This window comes from Myotis brandtii, unplaced genomic scaffold (genome assembly GCF_000412655.1).
Source record: "Myotis brandtii unplaced genomic scaffold, ASM41265v1 scaffold277, whole genome shotgun sequence".
Classification (NCBI taxonomy): domain Eukaryota; kingdom Metazoa; phylum Chordata; class Mammalia; order Chiroptera; family Vespertilionidae; genus Myotis; species Myotis brandtii.
The window spans coordinates 1,297,154-1,318,205 of NW_005360548.1; the positions used below are offsets into that span (position 1 = coordinate 1,297,154).

The following is a 21,052-nucleotide window of genomic DNA, read 5'->3' on the forward strand; positions in this document are numbered from 1 at the left end:
CGGCCGTGGCCGCCTACGTGGCAGCTTGCCAGGCCGCTGGGGCCCAGCTCGGCGATTGGAGGCGGCCGGACTTCTGCCGTGAGTACTCATCCATGCGTGGGCCGCAGAGTAGGGGTCTCCCCGCCTCACCCTTCACAGGGCTCAGAGACCAGAGCCTTCTCCTCCACCTGCCTCTCCCGAGCCAGCTAGCTCCGTCAGAGAAACATCTTGGCATTCACTCGCTAAATGCACCAGCTCACATACTGCAGTGGGAGAGGCTCTGAATCACCTGGTCAGAACACCTGGGTCCAGCAGACCCTCGGGGAACATGCGCACAGATATCTGAGGCAGATAAAGGGGGTTGGCTGACCCCCGTCAGAGCTACACAGCCAGACACACCCGGTGAAGTAGATTCTCCCAGGTACCCCTGCTCACGGAGACCTTGGAAGTCACACCTGGTCAGATGCCCCTGCACTGTTTCAGACACTGAAATACACAGGAATTGGTCCAATAACATCAGACAGGGACGCGGGTTAGAGACACCGGGCAGATACACCCAGGTGGAATCCTGACCCGGACATAGCCCTAGGCAGGTAGGTACAGATTCACACGAGTCACACCCCAAGACACATCTGGCCCCACCCCCAGTCAGATTCACATCCTGAATACCCACAGCTGGCTTAGACCTGCATAGATATGGTTGATCAGATGGTCAGAGAGGCCTGGTCCCCGGAGCCCCACACTGAATTTCCCGGTTGGATGTGCTGGATCTGACACCCGCTCAGATCCCTGGACAGATTCACTCATGAAAAAGGCAGGTAGAGCATTCAGACCCAGGTGGGCAGGTGCTTCCACTCTGCACCTCCCCCTGGACCATCCCCTCTTGTCCCCACAGCCTTCCAGTGCCCTGCCCACAGCCACTACGAGCTCTGTGGTGACTCCTGCCCTGTGAGCTGCCCCAGCCTCTCGGCGCCAGAAGGCTGTGAGCCAGCCTGCCGGGAGGGCTGCGTCTGCGATGCCGGCTTTGTGCTCAGCGGCGACACCTGCGTGCCTGTGGGCCAGTGTGGCTGCCTCCACGAGGGCCGCTACTACCCCCTGGGCGAGGCCTTCTACCCAGGCCCTGAGTGCGAGCGGCGCTGTGAGTGTGGGCCGGGCGGCCAAGTCAGCTGCCAGGAGGGCACAGCCTGCCAACCCTATGAGGAGTGCCGAATAAAGGATGGTGTCCATGCCTGTCACCCTAAAGGCTGTGGCCATTGTGTGGTCAGTGGGGGCATCCACTACAATACTCTTGATGGACGTGTCTATGATCTGCATGGCTCCTGCTCCTATGTCTTGGCCCGAGTCTGCCACCCACAGCCTGGGGATGAGGACTTTGCCATTGTGCTTGAAAAGAATGCGGCTGGAGATCCCCAACGCCTGGTGGTTACTGTGGCTGGCCAAGTTGTGGGCCTGGCTCATGGCCTGCAGGTAAGTAGACATGGTCTTGCCCTGGGAATCTGAAAGGGGCCCTGCCTTGGCGACACTGAGGGGACAGGATCCTGCCCTGGGAAGTTTCTGGGAGACATGGTTCTCCTTAGGGGTCTAAGGAGGACACTGCCCCACCCCAAAGTGACCAAGAGGGACACAGCTCCACCCTGGGAGTCTAAGGGGACAGCCTTATCCTGCCTTATCTGTGGTTCTGTGAGTCCCTGACCCACCTGATCCTTCCACCCAGGTCACTGTGGACGGCGAGGCTGTGGCCCTGCCTGTGGCTGTGGGCCACGTACAGGTGACTGCTGAGGGCCGCAACATGGTTCTGCAGACAGCCAAGGGGCTGCGGCTTCTCTTTGATGGTGATGCCTACATCCTCATATCCGTCCCCAGCCCCTTCCATGGCCGAACCTGTGGCCTCTGTGGAAACTTCAATGGCAACTGGAGTGACGACTTTGTTCTGCCCAGTGGCACTGTGGCCCCCAGCGTGGATGCCTTTGGAGCTGCATGGCGGGCACCCGGCTCCTCCCAAGGATGTGGCGAAGGTTTTGGGCCCCAGGGCTGGCCTGTGTGCTCAGCAGAGGAGACAGCGCCGTATGAGAGCATCAAGGCCTGCGGGCAGCTCCGGGACCCCAAGGGCGCCTTCGCAGCCTGCCACCCGGTGCTGAGCCCCTCTGAGTACTTCCGCCAGTGCGTCTTTGACCTGTGTGCCCATAAGGGCAACAGCACCTTCCTCTGCCGTAGCCTGGCTGCCTACACAGCGGCCTGCCAGGCAGCCAACAAGGCCGTGAAGCCCTGGAGGACAGACAGCTTCTGCCGTAAGTGCCCATAGGGCTCCCCAAAGGCCTCCAGACCAGGCTTGAGGATGCCCCCTGATCTGCTTCCAGTCCTGCTTGCATCTTAGGAGCAGTCCCTCCCTGTTGAAGGACCTCCACCCTAGCTTCTCCCTCAGCACACCCTACTGGCTTCTCTCTGGCCAACTCGCTGACTGGCCCTTCTCAGACTCCTTCAGGGTCCCGTTCTCCAAAACCTCAGATGCAGTTCTCCTTAGGTCTCATCCTGGACCCTTTCTGTGGTGACCTGGAAGGGTGGGTTGGCAGGTCTTTAGTACACAATAAAGCCTGAGTCTGCGACTCAGCCAGACCCCACAGTATGGGAACATATCCCCTCACATCCCCAGGACAAGGCTGCAGCCCCCTCAGATCCCCAGGACTCTGCCTCTCAGATGCCCCCCAGTGAGGGGGTATCTGACTCCGTCAGATCCCCAGGACAGGGCTGTGTCCCCTCCCATCTCTAGGACAAGGCAAGGGGCCCTCATGCCTCTCTGGCAGGGCTGTGTCTCCTTCGTTCTCCTCAGGGCAGGACCTACTTTCAGGGCCATTATCCATCTCCATGGCCTTAGATTTGTCTTCAGTGCTGAGCGTGGACACTGTCTGTCTCTAGCCCTGACCTCTCTCCTGACTGCTAGCCTCAGGATTCCAGTGGCTTCCCGGACACTTCCTCTTGGGCGTCCTTAGTGTTCTTCATACCTGCTATGTTCCCGTATGATAACAGCTTTTCATCCCAACTTGATCCTCTTATTTCCCAACCCTGGTACTTACCTCAGGGCAGCCATACATCCACCAGTTGCTCAGCCAGAGCCCTGCGCCTCACCCTGAAGGTTTCCCCTGGGTCCTCAGCTCCGTTGTTGCCCCATCCTCGCCCTGACCACTCTGCCTATATTTCCCCGATGCAGCTCTGATCTCACTGGGCCAGCACTGTTTATCCCACTGATGTGATCTCCAGGGCAGGGCCTGGAGCTGTCTTCATCACTTGTGTCCCCAGGGCTCAGTGTGCAGGCATGACCCCACCCTGCCTTCTCTCTCTGCAGCACTCAAGTGCCCTGCCCACAGCCACTACTCCATCTGTACACATTCCTGCCAGGGCTCCTGTGCAGCCCTCTCGGGCCTCATGGGCTGCACTTCCCACTGCTTTGAGGGCTGTGAGTGTGACGATCGCTACCTGCTCTCCCAGGGCATCTGCGTCCCTGTCCAGCACTGCGGCTGCACCCATGATGGCCGATACTTGCCAGTGAGTAGAGGCTTGAGGTGGGCAGGGAGGGTGGAGGGGCTTGAGGGAGACTGCTGACCTACTCAAGGATGGGGAGAGAGGAGCCATCCACATTTCCTAGCTGTGACATCCTGTATTAGTTTCCTGTGGCTGTGGTGACAAAATGACCATAAATTTGGTAGCTTAAAACACGAGAAATTATCCCCCCACAGTTCTGGAGGCCATGAATCAGAAATCAGATCACTGGGTCAAAATCAAGCTGTGCTCAGGGCAGCACCCTCTCCAGAGACTCTAGAAGAGAATCCACTGCTTGCCTCTCCCAGCTTTTGGTGGCTGCAGGCATTCCTTGGTTTATGGTCACATCACTGCAGTTTTTGTTTCTGTGTCATACTCCTCTTCTGTGTGTGACATAAAAATTCCCTCTGCCTCTCTCTTAGAAGGATATACATGATTGCACTTAAGGCCTATCCAGGTAATCTCTCAATCTCAAGATCCTTAATTTAGTCACATCTGCAAATACCCTTTTCCCATATAAGGTAACATTTACTGGTTCCAGCCATTAGGACTTGATATCTTTAGGGGGCTGTATGGTTGTTATTCACCTACTACAGTCCGCTCCCTGAGCCTCATTTTTTCATCTGTAAAATGGGGTTTATCATCATCCTTGAGCCATCGGTGTCTGAGGATTGGGTGCAATTTGCACATGAAAGGCACCCACTGAGCACTGGACCTTGCCCTCCACTGCTCAGTAAAATGAAAACTCTGTGGAGATCCTCCCCTAGCACCTCCCCTAAAATTCCTAATGGCTGGAACAGTGCAGTAGGTAGTACAGCTAAAAACAGTTTAATAATGTAAGTTGAAAGTTAATTTATTTTTGTTATAGATGATTTATTTTTATTATTTATGTTTTTGAGCTCTTACTCTTGTTACCAGACTGCTTCTGGCAAGGTTTGGGACCTTTTGCATGTCAGGTGACTTCCAGGTTCTTGACTTGTGCAGGAAAAAATTCAAGATAAAGTTCAGGTGAAAGTGAGTTATTAAAGCTTAGGACAGTGAGGCAAAAGAAGGTCCTTGGAGACAGGATCAGGAGGTAAACCTGAGATGAGCTGCCACTGCCCACTGCTTTCCTGGTTGTGAGTCTCATCAGAACTCTTAGCAGTGGTTCTCAACCTTGGCTGCACATTAGAATCACCTGGGAATATAAGATAAAGAAGGATAAAGAAGGCAAAAGGACACACCTGAGGAAAGGAGCGCAGGCACGCTCAGAAGAACTGTGCTGGTTGGTGTTCTTTGTCCTGCGGGGTTTATCTGTTTTCTATGGGCAGGAATTTTAGGGGAGGTGCTAGGGGAGGATCTCCACAGAGTTTTCATTAGATTTCTGGGTGTGTTATTTACTAGGCTGATATTTTTAAATGGGTATATAATGGAGTCTGGTCAGTTTTGCCTCTATCTTGAATTAGTCTGGATCTAACTGGGTTTTGTCATCTACCTCCATGACTGTGGTGATTTAAACCGTTTGCTCTTAGGCATCTTCACTTAGGGAGGGTAGGGTTTTGTGATGCATTAGCTTGCTGTTAATTGCTCAGCCGTTCCGCCATTTGTTCAACCATTGGTCTCAGTTTCCTCATTCCACTTGCCAGGGAATTTTCCTAATTTCTTACTTACCCACTTCATTACTCTGTTCCAAGTTTGTTACAAATGTTAATTCATTTAATAATCATAATATCCCATGAGACATTTGAATGATACAGAAATTGCATAAAGATAAGTCAGCTCAAGGCTGCCTATTAGAAAGTGATGATACTGCGAAGCACAGCCAGCAGCCTGGGCTCACCCTCTGAACTACTAGGCATCCTACTTCTTCAAAAGCATATTTATTAAATAAAAGAAAGGTGGGTAACCACATTCACTCTCATTCATCCCAGTGTTACTAATGGCAAAAAGGTGGGCTAGAGGGTCTGGATGTGCAGGACTTCTGGAGAAAGAGATGCCAAACTTCTGCTTCTTCAGGTCTCACAGCCAATAGGAAGCCCTCCTTGACCCCCTAGGCTGGGTTAGGTACCTCTGGACTCCCACAGCCCCCTGTCTTTTTCCATCCCGCTCCGCCAGTGCTGAAGGGTTTTTTGGATTTGTGCACCTGGGGTGGAGATACAAATGTGGGAGTCATCAGTTTAGAGATGGTATTTATTTGTTTTATTTCATTCATTTATTTTAAAGTTTTCGAACTTTTGTTTTTAAAGACTTCAAACTAAAGAAAACTTGCAAGAATAGTACAAAGAACTCAACTGTTGCCCTTTTGCCATGTATGCTTTATCATCCTCTCTATATAAATATATATATATACATTTTTTGAACCATTGAGAATATGTTACAGACACAGTGCCCCTTTACCTTTAAGTGCTTTAGCGTGGGTTTTCTAAGAATAAGGAAATTTGTTTAATACCACCACAGTACAATTCAAAATCAGGCAATTAACACTGATTCAATACTATTATATAATCTGATGACGTAATTCTAATTTCACCACTTGTCCCCATAATGTCCTTTATAACAATCACCCACCCCCAGGATCAGGTCCAATTAAGGAGCAGACACTACTTATAGTTTTCATGAGATTTAAAAAAATAATTATCTTTATTGTTGAAAGTATTACAGATGTCCCCCTTTTTTCCCCACGGACCCTCTCCTCCACCACCTCCCAGGCCTTCACCACACTATTGTCTGTGTCAATGGGTTATGCATATGCATATGAATTCTTTGGTTAATCTCTCCCCACCTGAGATCCGTCAGTCTGTTCCATGTTTCTATGTCTCTGGATCTATTTTGTTCACCAGTTTATTTGTTGAGATCATCAGATAGTAAATAAGATAGAAAGGGAAAAAAAGATCTAAGGACTGAACCTTGGGCAAGGAAGCATTAAGGATTTGGGAGGAACTTGAAAATGGGTGAAGAAAGAGCAGTTGGTTAGGTAGGGGAAAAGCACACAGGAGAAAGTAGTTTCCTGGAACTGGATTTCCAGGGCCCTATGTTCTGGACTGTGGGTGCCAGGACTCTGAGATGTTTCCTGCTCACCCCTACCTGTGTCTGTTAGCTCTTGCTAGGTTACAAACTACCTCAGAACTTAGTGGCTTAAAATAGCTATTTATTTAGTTCACATTTCTGCAACCCTGCAATTTGGGCTATGCTCACCTGGATGGTTCTTCTGTTGTCCTCTAGGCTCACTCATGTAACTCTAGCCCCCCGGTGAGTTAGCTTGGAGCTAGTTTAGAGTGTCGTCAGTGGGGATTGTTGTCTCTCTTGCACGGGGTCTCTTGTCCTCTGGCAGACCCAGGCTTGTTTTCATGGTGGCTGGGAAGGAGAGTGGGGGAGAAGCTGTAATGTCTTGAGGTCTTGGCTTGAAACTGACACAGCACTGTTTCTGCTGCATTGTGAAAACCAAAGCATAGTCTTAAAGCCAACCTGGATCTGTGGGGAAGGGGAAATAAACTACATTTCTTAATGGGAGTTGTTGCAAAGTGATCTGCATACGTTCAAAAGGTTGAAGGATTGTGGTCATTGTTGCAATCGACCACACCACGGTAACCTGGCCCCTCTCTGTGCACAGGTGAACTCCTCCCTGCTGAGCTCAGACTGCAGTGAGCGCTGTTCCTGTTCCTCAAGCACTGGCCTGACATGCCAGGCAGCTGGCTGCCCTCTGGGTCGCGTATGCGAGGTCGAAGCTGGGTCCCGGGACTGCTGGGTCCCCCCTGGTCTCTGTTCCCTCTTTATGGGCACCAATCTCACCACCTTTGATGGAGCCCACAGTACTGTCAGAATCCCTGGCATCTACGAGCTCTCTTCCCGCTGCCCAGGAATACAGAAGACCATCCCCTGGTTCCGTGTGCTCGCTGATGTCCACTCTTGCCATGACAAAGTTGAAGCTGTGGGTCAGGTTCACATCTTCTTCCAGGATGGGCTGGTGACTGTGACCCCAAACAAGGGCGTGTGGGTAAGCCTTGGCACGAGGGCATGTCTCCCTTGGGCTTTGTCTTCCTGTTTCGGTGTCCCTCCATTCCTGGCTGCCTGTCTATCTTGCTATCTGTTTTCTTTATCTAGATCTCTACAGTTTGGTCTCTGGATTTGGTCTAACCAACTGAGCTACCTGGCCAGGGCCATTAACTAGTTTTGATGTTAGTTTTGACTCTTGGTTGCAAATGACAGAAAACCAAATTCAAATTTCCTTGAGCAAAGTGAATTCATTGGCCCGCATAATTAGAACATCCAGGGAGAGAGCCTCAGGAGAGGCTGGATCCAGGTGCCCTGGCAGTATTGTCTGGATGTGCACCTTCATCTTTTAGACTTGCTGTTTTCCAAATCATCTTCATTTTCTGTGACTCCTTACAGTATCCCCATGACACAGGAACTATTATTATCCTCATTTATACTTTCATGTATAATGAGGGAAACTAGAGCCCAAAAAGGTAAAGTCATTTACTCAAGTCACTCAGAGAATGCCTAGGAGACCCAGCTTGAACCCACCAGCACCCATGCTCTTAACCACTTTGATGGGAACAGGGCGCTGGTGGTAAGTGTGTAGATACAGGGAACCAAGATGGATTCCAACTACAGTGCTCAGTGGGAATTTCCACTGACACTGTCAATCACAGGCCACTTGATCCTTCTGCTTTCTCTTAGGGACCCCTCAGGCCCATTGTTTGCATCAAGAGTCCGTTCCAGCCCCATGTGCCCCCTCCATTCTGCCCCTTGCCTTCCTGTCACCTACAACTGCCTTTTATTTGCTAAACCCATGGTTCTCATCACCCCAATTCCAGATTTCTGAAAGAGAGAATCTGTTTGGCTTAACAGGACTAATGCTGACTCATAGTCTCCTCATTTATAGTTCATATATGATAGAGCCCATGACCCAAGCATAGATGTCAGGTTGCACTAACGTTCCCAGATGAGCACATCTCTATTTCCACGACCTGTTTATTGATTGCAGAGATATCCACTGGTGTCTTCTAGGTCCAGTCGGGAGATAAAGCCCGGGCTCCACACACTCCTCCCCCAGTGGATGGTTTACATCCTTCCACCAAAGCACAGCGATGGTCCGAGACTCAGCCCTGGTGGAAGTAGGGGGGCTGGAGTTCTCTCTTTAAAAAAAATAAAAATAAAAATAAAAAAAAAAACTGAGGATATTTTTCCATTGATTTTTAGAGAGAGTGGAAGAGAGAGGTATATCGATGTGAGAGAAACACATTAATTGGTTGCCTGCTGCAAGAGTCCTGACCAGGGCCCGGGCCGGGGAGGAACCTGCAACTGAGGTATGTGTCCTTGACCGGAATCGAACCCGGGACCCTTCGGTCTGCAGGCTGACATTCTATCCACTGAGCTAAACTGGCTAGGACTAAATATATTTTTATTGATTTCAGGGAGCAAGGGAGAGGGAGAGAGAGATAGAAACATCAGTGATGAAAGAGAATCATTGATCGGCTGCCTCCTGCAACCAAGGGTTAGAGCCCGCAACCTGGGCATGTGCCCTGACCAAGAATCAAACCGTGACCCCCTGGTTCATATGTTGACACTCAACCACGGAGCCACACTGGCCAGGCAGGAGTTCTCTCGTTAGTGTACTCTGGACCAATCAGTCCTTTTCTCTGGCCATCTGCTTGATTCATAATTCAGGTTAACGGACACCTCCTCTTTCAAGAAATGATTCTCTACACAGCCAATAGATCCATTCTAAAATTATAAAATGGATCAGGTCATTCTGCTCTTTAGAACTCTGCAGTGGCTTTCCCAGAACAGCGTTCCAAACTCAAGCCACCTCCCTTCCATGCCCTACAAGTCCTTGAGAGAACAACTCCTTCTGGCCTCTCCAGCCTCATTCCCTGCCTCATTATGCTAATAACAGGCCAAACGGGCCTGTATGCTATTTGTATAGAAGCCAAGCTTGTTCCCACCTCGGGCCTTCTCATTTGCTGTTCCCACTGCAGCAGTGCTCTTCTCCCAGAGACTCTAAGAGTTGGCTCCTGCTCGTCCTTCAGGTCTGAGTTCCAGCATTGCTCCTACAGGGAGATCTTTCCTGAATACCTGCAGACCCTCTCGCTCTTCATCCCAATCTCAATGCTATTACTCTCTTTTATTCCCTTCAAGGCTCTTATCACTATCTGAAGTTATCCATTATTTCTTTGTTTGTGTTTGCTGCCTTCCTTCATCACTAGATATGATCCTTAGATGGGCAGGAGTCCTGTCCATCTTGGTCATTACTTTGTCGCCAGTACCCACATCAGGGCCTGGAACCTAGGGGGTGCCCAGGAAAAGTTTGGTTTTCTGACTACAGTCAGCCCTGTTCCCTCTGCCTCAGTCCATGTGCTGGGTAACACAGATGACTCAGACCCAGTCCTTATACTTTTAAAGCTTGCAGCCTGGTTAAACTTTCCATTCACCTCTCCAGCTCTCCTTCGCTGCATCCATCCCTTCTTCTTCTCTCCCTCCTTCTAGCCATCTCTTCTCCCACCTCTTTCCATTTTTCAACTCTCTCTCTTCTTCCCTTCCTTCTTCCCCTCCCTTCCCCTCCCCTCCCTCCCTTCCTCCCTTCCTCCCTTCCTTCTTTCCTTCCTCTTCTCCCACTTTCCATTTTTCAACTCTCTCTCTTCTTCCCTTCCTTCTTCCCCTCCCTTCCCCTCCCCTCCCTCCCTTCCTCCCTTCCTCCTCCCCTTCCCTGTCCGTCCTTTTCCTTCCTTCCCTCCTCTTGTAACTATATTACCTTGGGTGAGGTATGGTAAGGTCAGAACAGATCAAGAGAGAGAAATCAGAAAGATTTTTATAGTTTGCTGTAGTCACAGTTCCCTGGAGAAAGCAGTGCACCACTCAAGGCCACTCAGGGGAAGCTCCTGGGTCAGTAAGGAGGCAGAGGGAGAGAGGGAACTATGGGCAAGAGCCTTTATTTTGGTTTTTGAAGGAAAGAAAGGGTGAGGCAGGACAAACAGGTTTAGAATTGGCTAATTTGAATAATTTCAACAGGCTCTGCAGCATAGATGCTGGTTGTCTGGTACCTGGCCCTAGAGCAATTAGGGCAGGTGTACAGTGGTCCGGAGTGTGGGAGCCAACGTGGGAGGTGGTTGGGAGTGTGGACTTAATTGGCTACTCAGGAAGGAGAAATGGCCAGCCTCTCCTTTGAGGAGAAAGGGCCTCAAAACTGGGTCAAGATAGCATTTAAAGACCTATATTACATTACACAGAGTTAAATGTTAGCAGGAACTGAGGCTGAGGTTTTTACTAGGTAGGAGAATCTGTCATGTGCACATTGCACGTACTAAGTGCTGCAAAATGCACTCTGCTAGGGAAAGGCCATTATCCTCAATTCTCTTTTAATGTGTGAAAATTTCCACCTCAGGGTGAGCAGAAGGATTATTGTTACCTAATGTTTGCTTGGCACAGCACATTTGAGAAATGTTTCAGACTGTCTTAGGAACCAATGTTGAAGAAGCTAGAAGTTGTATGTATATGTATGCATATTTATTGCACATTTTCCCTCTTAAAACCATTGGGTTTGGTTAAACCATAAATTGGCCCATAAATATTGAGCCGCTCAATTTTTCAAATCCATCTGCTCTCTACTGCCCTACTAGAACATACATCACCAAGCAAAAGGGACATGGCAGAAACATGGAGAGACTATCAGTTACTGTTTTTGTTTGTATCTTTGTTTTGTTTTTTTGGAAAAGGGAAGAACAAAAAGAGGCTGACCTAGGGAGTAAAAAGTTCAAAGAGAATATAAGTCTTCTTGCCTATTAAAAACAAAACAAAACAAAAAAACCCCAGATCTCTGAATGTGTCTCCCACATTTCTTTAATGAATAAAAACTGCGTTTCATTAGTATTTTTAAGGAAACCTTGGTTATTAGATTTCTATAGAGAAGAATAGTTTCAAAAGACCTGACTTTGCTTTTTAATTTTTTTTGTGTGATCTTGACACATTTTCATATTGCTGGCACCAAATTATTTTTAGTTCAATTGGCCAAGGTTGGGAATAAGCCCAGATTCTGTTTTAAGAATATGTACTATATACACATCGAATTACATAGACAATGCAAAGATATGCTCTATGGGTTCCTTTTTAACTTTATTTTTATTGTTGATACTGTTACAGTTGTCCCCATTTTCACCCCTTTGCCCACCTCCCTCCAGTCCCAACACCCTCCTTCCCTCTGGCTATCAGCACACTGTTGTCTGTCTATGGGTTATACAATATGTACTTTGGCTAATCCCTTCACCTTTCATCCAGTCCTCCTCTCCTCTCTCCCCTCTGACATCTGTCAGTCTATTCCATGTACCCATGCCTCTTTCTATTTTGTTTGCCAGTTTATTTTGTTCATTAGATTCCACAAATAAGTGAGGTCATATGGTGTTTGTCTTTCTCTAATTGTCTTATATCACTTAGCCTAATATTCTCCAGGTCCATCTGTGCTCTTGCAAAAGGTACAATTTGCATTGTGTAAATGTGCCACAGCTTTTTTATCCACTCATCTACTGATGAGCACTTGGGCTGTTTCCAGATTTTGGCTATCTATAATAACAAAAGCGTAATATGCTAATTAGACCGACATCCTTCTGGATGAAGTCGGGGCAGTAAGGGAAGCCCAGTTCCCGGGTACCTGTCTGTGGCTGGAAGGAGGGAAGCCCAGGTCCTGGGTGCCAGAGGAAAACCGGTGCCAGCAGCCGGGGGAAGGTAGGCCTACTCTTGCACAAATTTCGTGCATTGGGCCTCTAGTTGTAAATAATGCTGCTATGAACAAAAGGGTGCATATATTCTTTCTGATTGCTGTTTCAGGCTTCTTATGGTCTCTTGTAGCTCTAGTTTCTTTCACTCTTGCTGTATGGTCCCATCTTCTGATCCTTGTAGATGGCAAAATAGCAGCTATTGCCTAAAATATAGGTTAGAAATATATGCCTCTGTATTTGGAGAGGGCCAAGAACTGAGGAAAGTTTCTTTGACTATGCAGAGGCTCTTGTAACCTAGGTTGGAAGACTCTCCCAATGTCATGCTTTCTTAGATGGAAGTTAAAAATGCTGAACCAACTTGATCTCCTCTGTGATTTTTTCAACCTTGGAAATGATCTAAAAGGTACTGTGGAGGGCATCATCACCCTATTAAAACTTTTTTCCAATTTCAAATACTGAGGATAATTTAATCTTGAAAAGCTTCCTTTCTTTTGGACTAAGTCTCTTCTATATTTCTGGATCACTCAGATGCCTTGACCCCAGTTCCCTGCCCCTTTTGGAACATCTTGACCACCTTTTCCCGAATCTCTTTAGTCTTAACTCCATATACCATAGGATTAAGAGCAGGTGGGAAGAGCAGGTAGACATTGGCCAAAAGAATGTGAATATGGAGTGGAACGTGGTGGCCAAAGCGATGAGTAAAAAAGGAGAAGAGGGCTGGTGTATAAGAGATTAGGATGACACAGACATGGGAACCACAGGTCCCTAGGGCCTTGGACCGAGCTTCATGAGATGAGAGGCGAAAGACAGCTCGTGCAATAAAGGCGTAGGAGAGACCAATGCAGAACAGATCAACCCCAATGACCAGCAGTGCTGCTGTCAGTCCGTACACACGGTTAAGCCTAGTATCTCCACAGGCTAGCTTCACTACAGCCATGTGCTCACAATATGTGTGTGGGATTACATGGCTTTGACAGAAGCTTAAACGCCCAATGAGGAAGGGACATGGGAGCATGAGCATGGAGCCCCGCACCATAGCTACCACTCCAATTCGAACAATGATGGTGTCAGTAAGGATAGTGGCATAGCGGAGCGGGTAGCAAATGGCCACATAGCGATCAAAGGCCATGGCCAGCAGCACGGTGGACTCCATCATGCAGAAGGCATGAATGAAGAACATCTGTGCCAGGCAGGCAGAGGCAGAGATATGTCCAGCTCCACACCAGAGGATGGCCAGGAGCTTGGGAACTGTGGAAAAGGAGGCAGCCAAGTCAATGGTGGAGAGCATGCATAGGAACAGGTAAACAGGCTTGTGCAGGGCTGGTTCGGTGGCAACAACAACTAGGATGGTTATGTTGCCCACAATTGTAGCAGTGCCCAGGCAGCACACGGGGAGTGAGAGCCACAGGTGGAACTGTTCCAGACCTGGGATGCCCAGGAGGAAGAAAAGAGAAGTGTCCAGATTAGTGTGATTTGGAGACTCCATGGTCTGGCCAAGAGTTCTGAGCATCATATCTGGTCAGAAGCTCACACACTATGTCACATTACCTGAAGAGACAACACAGAACAGGGGTATCAGTGACAGTAGAGTAACACTTATTAGCTATACAATGTTAGGCAAGCTTTATCATCTATCAAATGGGGTTAATAAAGTACAATCTGTAGGATTGATAAGAGAATTGTATGGGTTAATATTTGTAAAGAGCTTTGAATAGTGCCTGATATACCATACTTGTTAAATAAAATTAATGAATGTGAGACAGGGCTCAAATAAGCATTTATATTAATTAGAGTTGTTTTCTAGCTAAGACCTATTGTCCTCAAAAGTACTAGACCTCTCTCTTTTTCTCACTCTCTTCTCTTTCCCCCCCTCCCCCACCTCCTTCTCGCCTTTCTTTTCTGGAGTATGGGGAGAGATTAGGCAGAACCCAAACTACCAACAGTTCCCTGAATGAAGATGGACATCATTTTGTTTAGTTTTTGAACTTAGAATGGGTTCTGGTTTGGGACCTAGTGCTTGATAATTATTTATGATCATAAGATTAACATAGCTGTTTCCACTGCTTTCACTAACCAAGAGATAATCCCAATATCCCCGATGAACTTTCATTTGAAATTCCAGAACATGCTTTATGTACCCTCACATGTCCAGTTTCCACTTCCTAAGATTTTGAAGTTAATCCTAAACAGGGTTCTACTTCTGAAACAGACACTTCCAGTCTTTTAGAGTCTACTTCTGCATTAAACCTTTATTCACATTTTATCTGTACCGGAATCGAACCCGGGACCCTCCAGTCCGCAGGCCGACGCTCTATCCACTGAGCCAAACCGGTTCGGCTAGTTAGAATTCTTAACCTTTAGGAACCTTTATTTTTAGATGACATATAAGTAATTAACATTCCTTGGATTAGCAATACATTCACATTTTAAGAGATTTCAAATAAAATACAAGACTTATTCATTAACAGATTCAAATCTATCCTGTAGACTTTCCATACAAGGCAAACTCAAATTAATATTTCAGTATCCTGTTACTTCAAAAAAAACCTAGATATTTAATAATTTTTATTATTTAACCTAGCAAACTCTTCCAAAGTTTTAAGTTACCAAAGACTTTGGAAAACTATGTTTAGGCATATATAATTATCACTGAAAAAGCTTTATCATATCCCCTCCATTTTAGTTATATTTATTTTGCCTTTACAACTTTGAGATTTTAAAGCCAATTATTGTTACCCAAGGCATTTTCTTGGCAATTTTTGTAACAGGGATAACTCACTGGACTCCAGTGGCTTTAATGTGAAAGTACTATTGTTATGCCCAGATTTCAAGATCCCCATTAGACCATACCAGGGAGCCAGCCAGTCCGATGCAAAAGCAAAGAGTCCTTTATTTCAAGCTAGCTCGAGCTCCCCGTCCACCACACTCACCGACACAACGGCAAGCCAAGTGGTCAAGAGGGAGAAGCCTGATAGGACCAGGAGTTTTCCTTCCTTCCTTCCTTCCTTCCTTCCTTCCTCCCACCTGTCTATTCCTCCATCCATGCATCCATCCATTCATCTATCCATCTTTTCAGATCCATCTACCTATCTTTTCTATCTGTCTACATCTCTCTTCAATCATCTGGCAGAGGAAGACTCAAGATACTAAAAGATTTAGAAAAAAAAGAACTTTCTTTCAAACAAAGTTCTTTGGGGAGTCTAACTTTAGAAGGATTAATTCATCAATGAAAAGAGACAACAGTTATATAAAGGAAAAAACTCATAAGATTACCAGGTTAACTGAGTCTACAGCCTATGATAGAGAAACAGTAATTTTCTCATGTGATCATTATGCTTGCTAGGGTATTACTTGGCTTCAGACATCAGCATTGAAACAAATAAGGGGTGAAGTTACTTTTGTTAGGGAACCACTAACTTACAGGACATGCTCAAGGGTTCTTTTATTTTGAAAACTAGAACTATGTACACAGGATGACACTGGGGTTTGATTGATTGTTGGTCTATGTGGTACAAAGTAACCCCTTGTATATATGCTTATTGATCTGTTGATCCATCTCTGCATTCATCCTCTCTCTAATCTTCTCTCTGTCCATCCAAATCTCCAACTAAATTATGTATCCATCTCTCCATCCTTTCAGGTCTTCATCTGTTTCAGCATCGGCTTCTCTGCTTTTGCTCCTTGAACTTGTTATCTTGCTTGGGGTCTTCGTCCTGGTAACATCCCAGCTCTTCTGTGGCTCTAGCCTAACTTCTGTGTCTCCCCCCGCCCCCTCCCTGCAAAAAAAAACACAGGTGAATGGTCTCCGAGTCCGAGTAGATCTCCCAGCTGAAGTGTTAACATCTGTGTCTGTGAATCGGAATCCGGATGGCTCCATGCTAGTCCAGCAGAAGGCAGGGGTCCGTGTACAGCTGGGCACCAATGGGCAGCTGACTGTGATGGTCAGCAGTGACCATGCTGGGATGCTGTGTGGTGCCTGTGGAAACTTTGATGGGGACCAGACCAATGATGGGCATAACTCCCAGGGAAATACAACAGTGGAGCACTGGAGAGCACCGGACTTCTCCCCATGGTGAGGATGTAGCATGGAAGCCAGTTTACTTGGGGCCAGGGCACCTCGATCCTCATGGGAAGGAAGCAGTTGGGTGGGTGCTCAGTCTGTAAGAGCAAGTGCTAAGTGTCTGTCTCTTGCAGTCATGGCTGACCAGTTATCCACTGGAAATGAGGACTTCAGGACCTGATCCCTCTGGAGGCTGCAATAATTCAAGGATGCACTGTATCACTGTGTATTCCTTCCCTGCTCTCCCCCTCTGCTGAGCCGCTGAGGCTGATTGTGAGAGCATTGAATAAATATCTTAAGCTAAGCTGCATGCCCATGTGTCTTTTTAAATATATACATATATATTTTATTGATTTCAGGGAGGAAGGGAGGGTGAGAGAGATAGAAATATCAATGATAGAATCATCAGTCAGCTGCCTCCTGCACACCCCCCATTGGGGATAGAACCCACAACCCAGGCACGTGCCCTGACTGGGCATCGAACCATGACCTCCTGGTTCATAAGTAGATGCTCAACCACTGAGCCACACTGGATGGGCACCCATGTGTTTTATTCCTGACTTCCTGCCTGCATAGTAGGGTCAGATGCTTGGGGAATCTGGCACATGATGAATATTTATTGGTGGGTGAAAGGATGGATGGATGGATGGGTGGCAACATAGGTGGGTGGATTGGGAGAGGGATGGATGAGGGGATGAGGAGATGGGGAAATGTATTAGAAGAATGGGTGGATAAAAAGATGAATGATTGGATGGAGGGCAGGAGTAGCAAATGGAATAGGTCTAGCTTTACCATTTCTTTTCTTTTTCTTTTTTTAATATATTTTTACTGATTTCAGAGAGGGAGAGAGAGAAACATCAATGATGAGAATCATTGATAGGCTGCCTCCTGCACACCCCACAATGGGGATCGAGCCTTGCAACTCGGGCATGTGCCCTGACCAGGAATCGAACCATGACCACTTGGTTGCCAGCCTGGCAGCTTTATCATTTCTAACCCTAACAAGTTAATGTCTCTGTCACTTAGTTTCCTCATGTGTCTTAGTCCATTCAGGCTGCTGTAACAAAATACCATATAATAGGGGAGGGGGGTTATAAACAAATTTATTTCAGGCTCTGGAGGCTGAAAAGTCCAAGATCAAGGCACCAGCAGATTCAGTTCTGGTGAAAGCCTGCTTCCTGGTTCATAGATGGCTGTCTTCTTGTGTGTGCTCACATGGCAGAAGGACAAGGGAATTATCTGGGGCCTCTTATAAAGGCACTAATGTCATTCATAAAGGTGCCACCCTAATTGTAACTGGACAATCAATGGGTCCGTGTTGCCTGTCACTACTTGAGCCAATTAAGCAGAGACAGGGTTGAATCATATGTGAGTGTTTATTCCAATACTGCCGGCAGCATGGGAGAGCAGCAGGTCATCCACAAAAATCTGCTTTGCAGCCCCCCATAAGCCAGCTGCTTAAGGATTACATGGGGAACTAGGGATTACAGGCATGGGTAAGTAGGAGGCTGGGGTGGGACTCCATTGTTCAGGCAACAAGGTTGTTAATCTTTCAATGATAATAGGCAGTTCTTTTTTAATATTTTTATTGATTTCAGAGAGGAAGGGAAAGGGAGAGAAACATCAATGATGAGAAAGAATCATTGATTGGCTGCCTCCTGTATGTGCCCGCAATCCAGGCATGTGCCCTGACCGGGAATCAAACCATGACCTCCTGGGTTCATAGGTCGAAGCTCAACCACTGAGCCACGCCAGCCAGGCAATAGGCAGTTCTTGAATGGAATGGTTTCAAGGTTGATTCCAAGGTCCAAAGCTGGCTCCCAGGTCCTGGAGGCATACAACTCCCAGCCAGGTCAGAATGTCCTTTCTTTAACCACACAAGGCAATCATGGTTAACAGAGCATGATTAATATTTCCCATAACCATAGCTAGTCCCCAATATTCTATTTTTGCCCCTAACATAATGACCTAATCCTCTCCCAAAGGCCTCATTTCCAAATACCATCTCATTGGGGATTAGGTTCCAACATAAGAATTTTGAATTGTTCCCAGAGAATATTGTTTCTGTGTCCTCTCAGTGGACAGAAGTAGGAAATACATACACACATAAAAGTCCAGGAGTTCTTGCTGATACCTCCAGTTCCAGTCCAATACCGCAGCGTTTTGGCCTTCCCAATTTCATATCTGTATCTCCTACAACAGTGAGAAACCTGGCTCTCAACATATTTCATCTTTTACTCAATCCTCCAATATACAGAGACTATTTCAGAACTGCTAATCCATGCCACTGTAAAAAAACAAGCCTGTTAGGTAGAGTTCTGTATTTGTTTGTAATTCTTTTCATCTTTAGACTAAGAGTATATATCAAAGTTCTGTGTTAAAAAGTTACTTGAGTTAGTACTTTTTCCCCTTTAATGTGGTTTGTTATTTGTTTGGAATATAATTTGGTAATTTATAAACAGAGCTATTTTATTCAATATTTTTTGTTTTAACCTTTATGAAAATATGTAACTAAAATTTTTTTAAAAAGAATTTTGAGGGGACAGAAACTGTCAGTCAATAGCATTATATTTAAAGTAGTATTTATCGCTGTAACCGGTTTGGCTCAGTGGATAGAGCGTCGGCCTGTGGACTGAAAGGTCCCAGGTTTGATTCCGGTCAAGGGCATGTACCTTGGTTGCAGGCACATCCCCAGTGGGGGGTGTGCAGGAGGCAGCTGATTGATGTTTCTCTCTCTCATCGATGTTTCTAACTCTCTATTCCTCTCCCTTCCTCTCTGTGAAAAATCAATAAAATATATTTAAAAAAAAATAAAGTAGTATTTATCATCCAGAGTTGGAACGAGGATTTAATGTGTTTACCCAATCCACAAGGAAAAAATTGAAGTCTCTCTTCCTTCCCAAACGTGTCCCCACCTTTCCCATGGATAACCTTCCCCACCTCAGTGAGTAGCACAACTCAGTCTGGCAGCCAGAAAATGGGAACTTATTCTTGCTTTCTCCCTTCCCTTTGCCCTCCACTCAGTTCATCAACATATCCTCTTAGATTATATCAAAACATACCTGAAATCTGCCTGCCTTTCTTTTTTTTAAAATATATTTTTATTGATTTCAGAGAGGAAGGGAGAGGGAGAGAGAAACATCAATGAAAGAGAATCATCGATTAGCTGCCCCCTGAACGCCCCCTACTGGGGATCAAGCCCACCACCCGGCATGTGCCCTTGACCATAATCAAACCTGGGACCCTTCAGTCCGCAGGCCACGCTCTAGCCACTGAGCCAAACCAGCTAGGGTTGCCTGCCTTTCTTATCATGCCACTGTCACCACCTGGTGCACTTGGAGGAAAGATTTACAACATACCTAATAAAGGATTAATATCTACAATATGCAAATTAATAAGAAAAAGACAGTGGTTGAATATATGAACAAGCAAGTGACAGAAAAAGAAACCTTCAACAAAACTTACAAAACCTATATAATTAGTTTTGGTTTATTCAGCCCCATAATCAAATTTTTGTTTCTTCTAATTTTTCCTGCCAGTATTTCTATAAATCCAGATACTTTATAGAGTTCTAATAATTTGCATCCAGTTCAAAGGGTATGATCTGAAAATATCAGTCCTTTCCATGGATCCCTCAGAAGATGTATATTTTTCCAGATGCATCATAACAAAACAGTGACTGTCTCTAAATGACAAGAAGAAATTTAAAATGACACAGTTATGAACTTAATTATAATGGGATATTGTCCTTTCTACAAAATATAATCCACAATATTATAACTAACAATTAGTTATAAATGAAAGCATATCAGAATCTATTTAATATGCATATATAAATAGAATATAGTTGTTCCTTTAGTTGACAAAGTTTCCCATGTATCTATAAGTAGAAAATTTTCCTTCATGAGAGAGAAAACAAATCCTTGAGGCATTCCAAGGTCTATTGGAATGACTAAAGCCAATTTAGGTCCAGAAAAAGTATTTTAAAATTTAAACCCTGGGAAGTTTGTCAAACTCATTATACCAAAAGAGCAGATATCATTATTATTAGGAATTCAAGGTGACAAAAGGGTATTAAACACAAACATAGGCTAGCAACTTTCAGTTCCCATGATTACAATGGCTCTTTTAAAAAATAAATAAATAAATAATCAAGTACCTGATTAATATAACATATAACCATTTCAATAACTTTACTTCCTGGGCAAAAACAGGAAAGACCTTTTCCCTTTTAAGACTAGAAAAGGACTCACCCACATGAGGTTTATTCTCTAACTTCATTTGTCCTTGGGTGTGGTCAGCAGATGACACTAATTGGATTTCTGCTATCTGTCTCCCTGAGTATGTTGATATAAGCTATTTACCCTCTGGTTAGGGAGGCAAAATTCAAATCATTTACTCTTAAGTGTCCTTGGTTTAGGGCAGATAGGATTTACTAGATGGCTCCAAATTGCTGTTTAACCATCTCAATTTCCCTATTCTACTGTTGGCTTACTGGCCTGTGTCATTTATACAACTTCCTTTCAACATTTCTCTTCGCAAACATTCTACAACTTTCACAAACTTTCTACAACTTTCACAAACCTTTCTTCACAAACCTTACAACTTTCAGAAATAACCAGCTTTAGTATCCATTTTTTCCCTTCCAAATGCCTCATGCCTTCTATTACATCAAAACCATAATTTCTTTCCAATTAGTTAGAATTCTTTTTTTTTTTTAATATTTTATTGATTTTTTTTATAGAGAAGAAGGGAGAGGGACAGAGAGTTAGAAACATCAATGAGAGAG

The 21,052-nt window shown here is 45.8% G+C and overlaps 2 protein-coding genes across 2 annotated transcripts in view; one reads left to right on the forward strand and one right to left on the reverse strand.

The window, feature by feature from the left end:
* The window catches only part of FCGBP (Fc fragment of IgG binding protein), a 46,732-nt gene extending 30,165 nt beyond the window's left edge, over window positions 1-16,567 (forward strand). Inside the window, 7 exon segments of the mRNA XM_005868840.1 lie at window positions 1-78; window positions 875-1,446; window positions 1,694-2,267; window positions 3,320-3,519; window positions 7,103-7,486; window positions 15,998-16,275; window positions 16,398-16,567. Coding sequence (XP_005868902.1) covers window positions 1-78; window positions 875-1,446; window positions 1,694-2,267; window positions 3,320-3,519; window positions 7,103-7,486; window positions 15,998-16,275; window positions 16,398-16,407 — 2,096 coding nt within the window. The 3' untranslated portion in view covers window positions 16,408-16,567.
* Window positions 12,724-13,713, reverse strand: LOC106726525 (putative olfactory receptor 52P1). Its single transcript, XM_014541730.1, has one exon. The coding sequence runs from the start codon at window positions 13,711-13,713 to the stop codon at window positions 12,724-12,726; it is 990 nt and encodes a 329-aa protein (XP_014397216.1).
* Window positions 16,568-21,052: the final 4,485 nt, after the last annotated feature.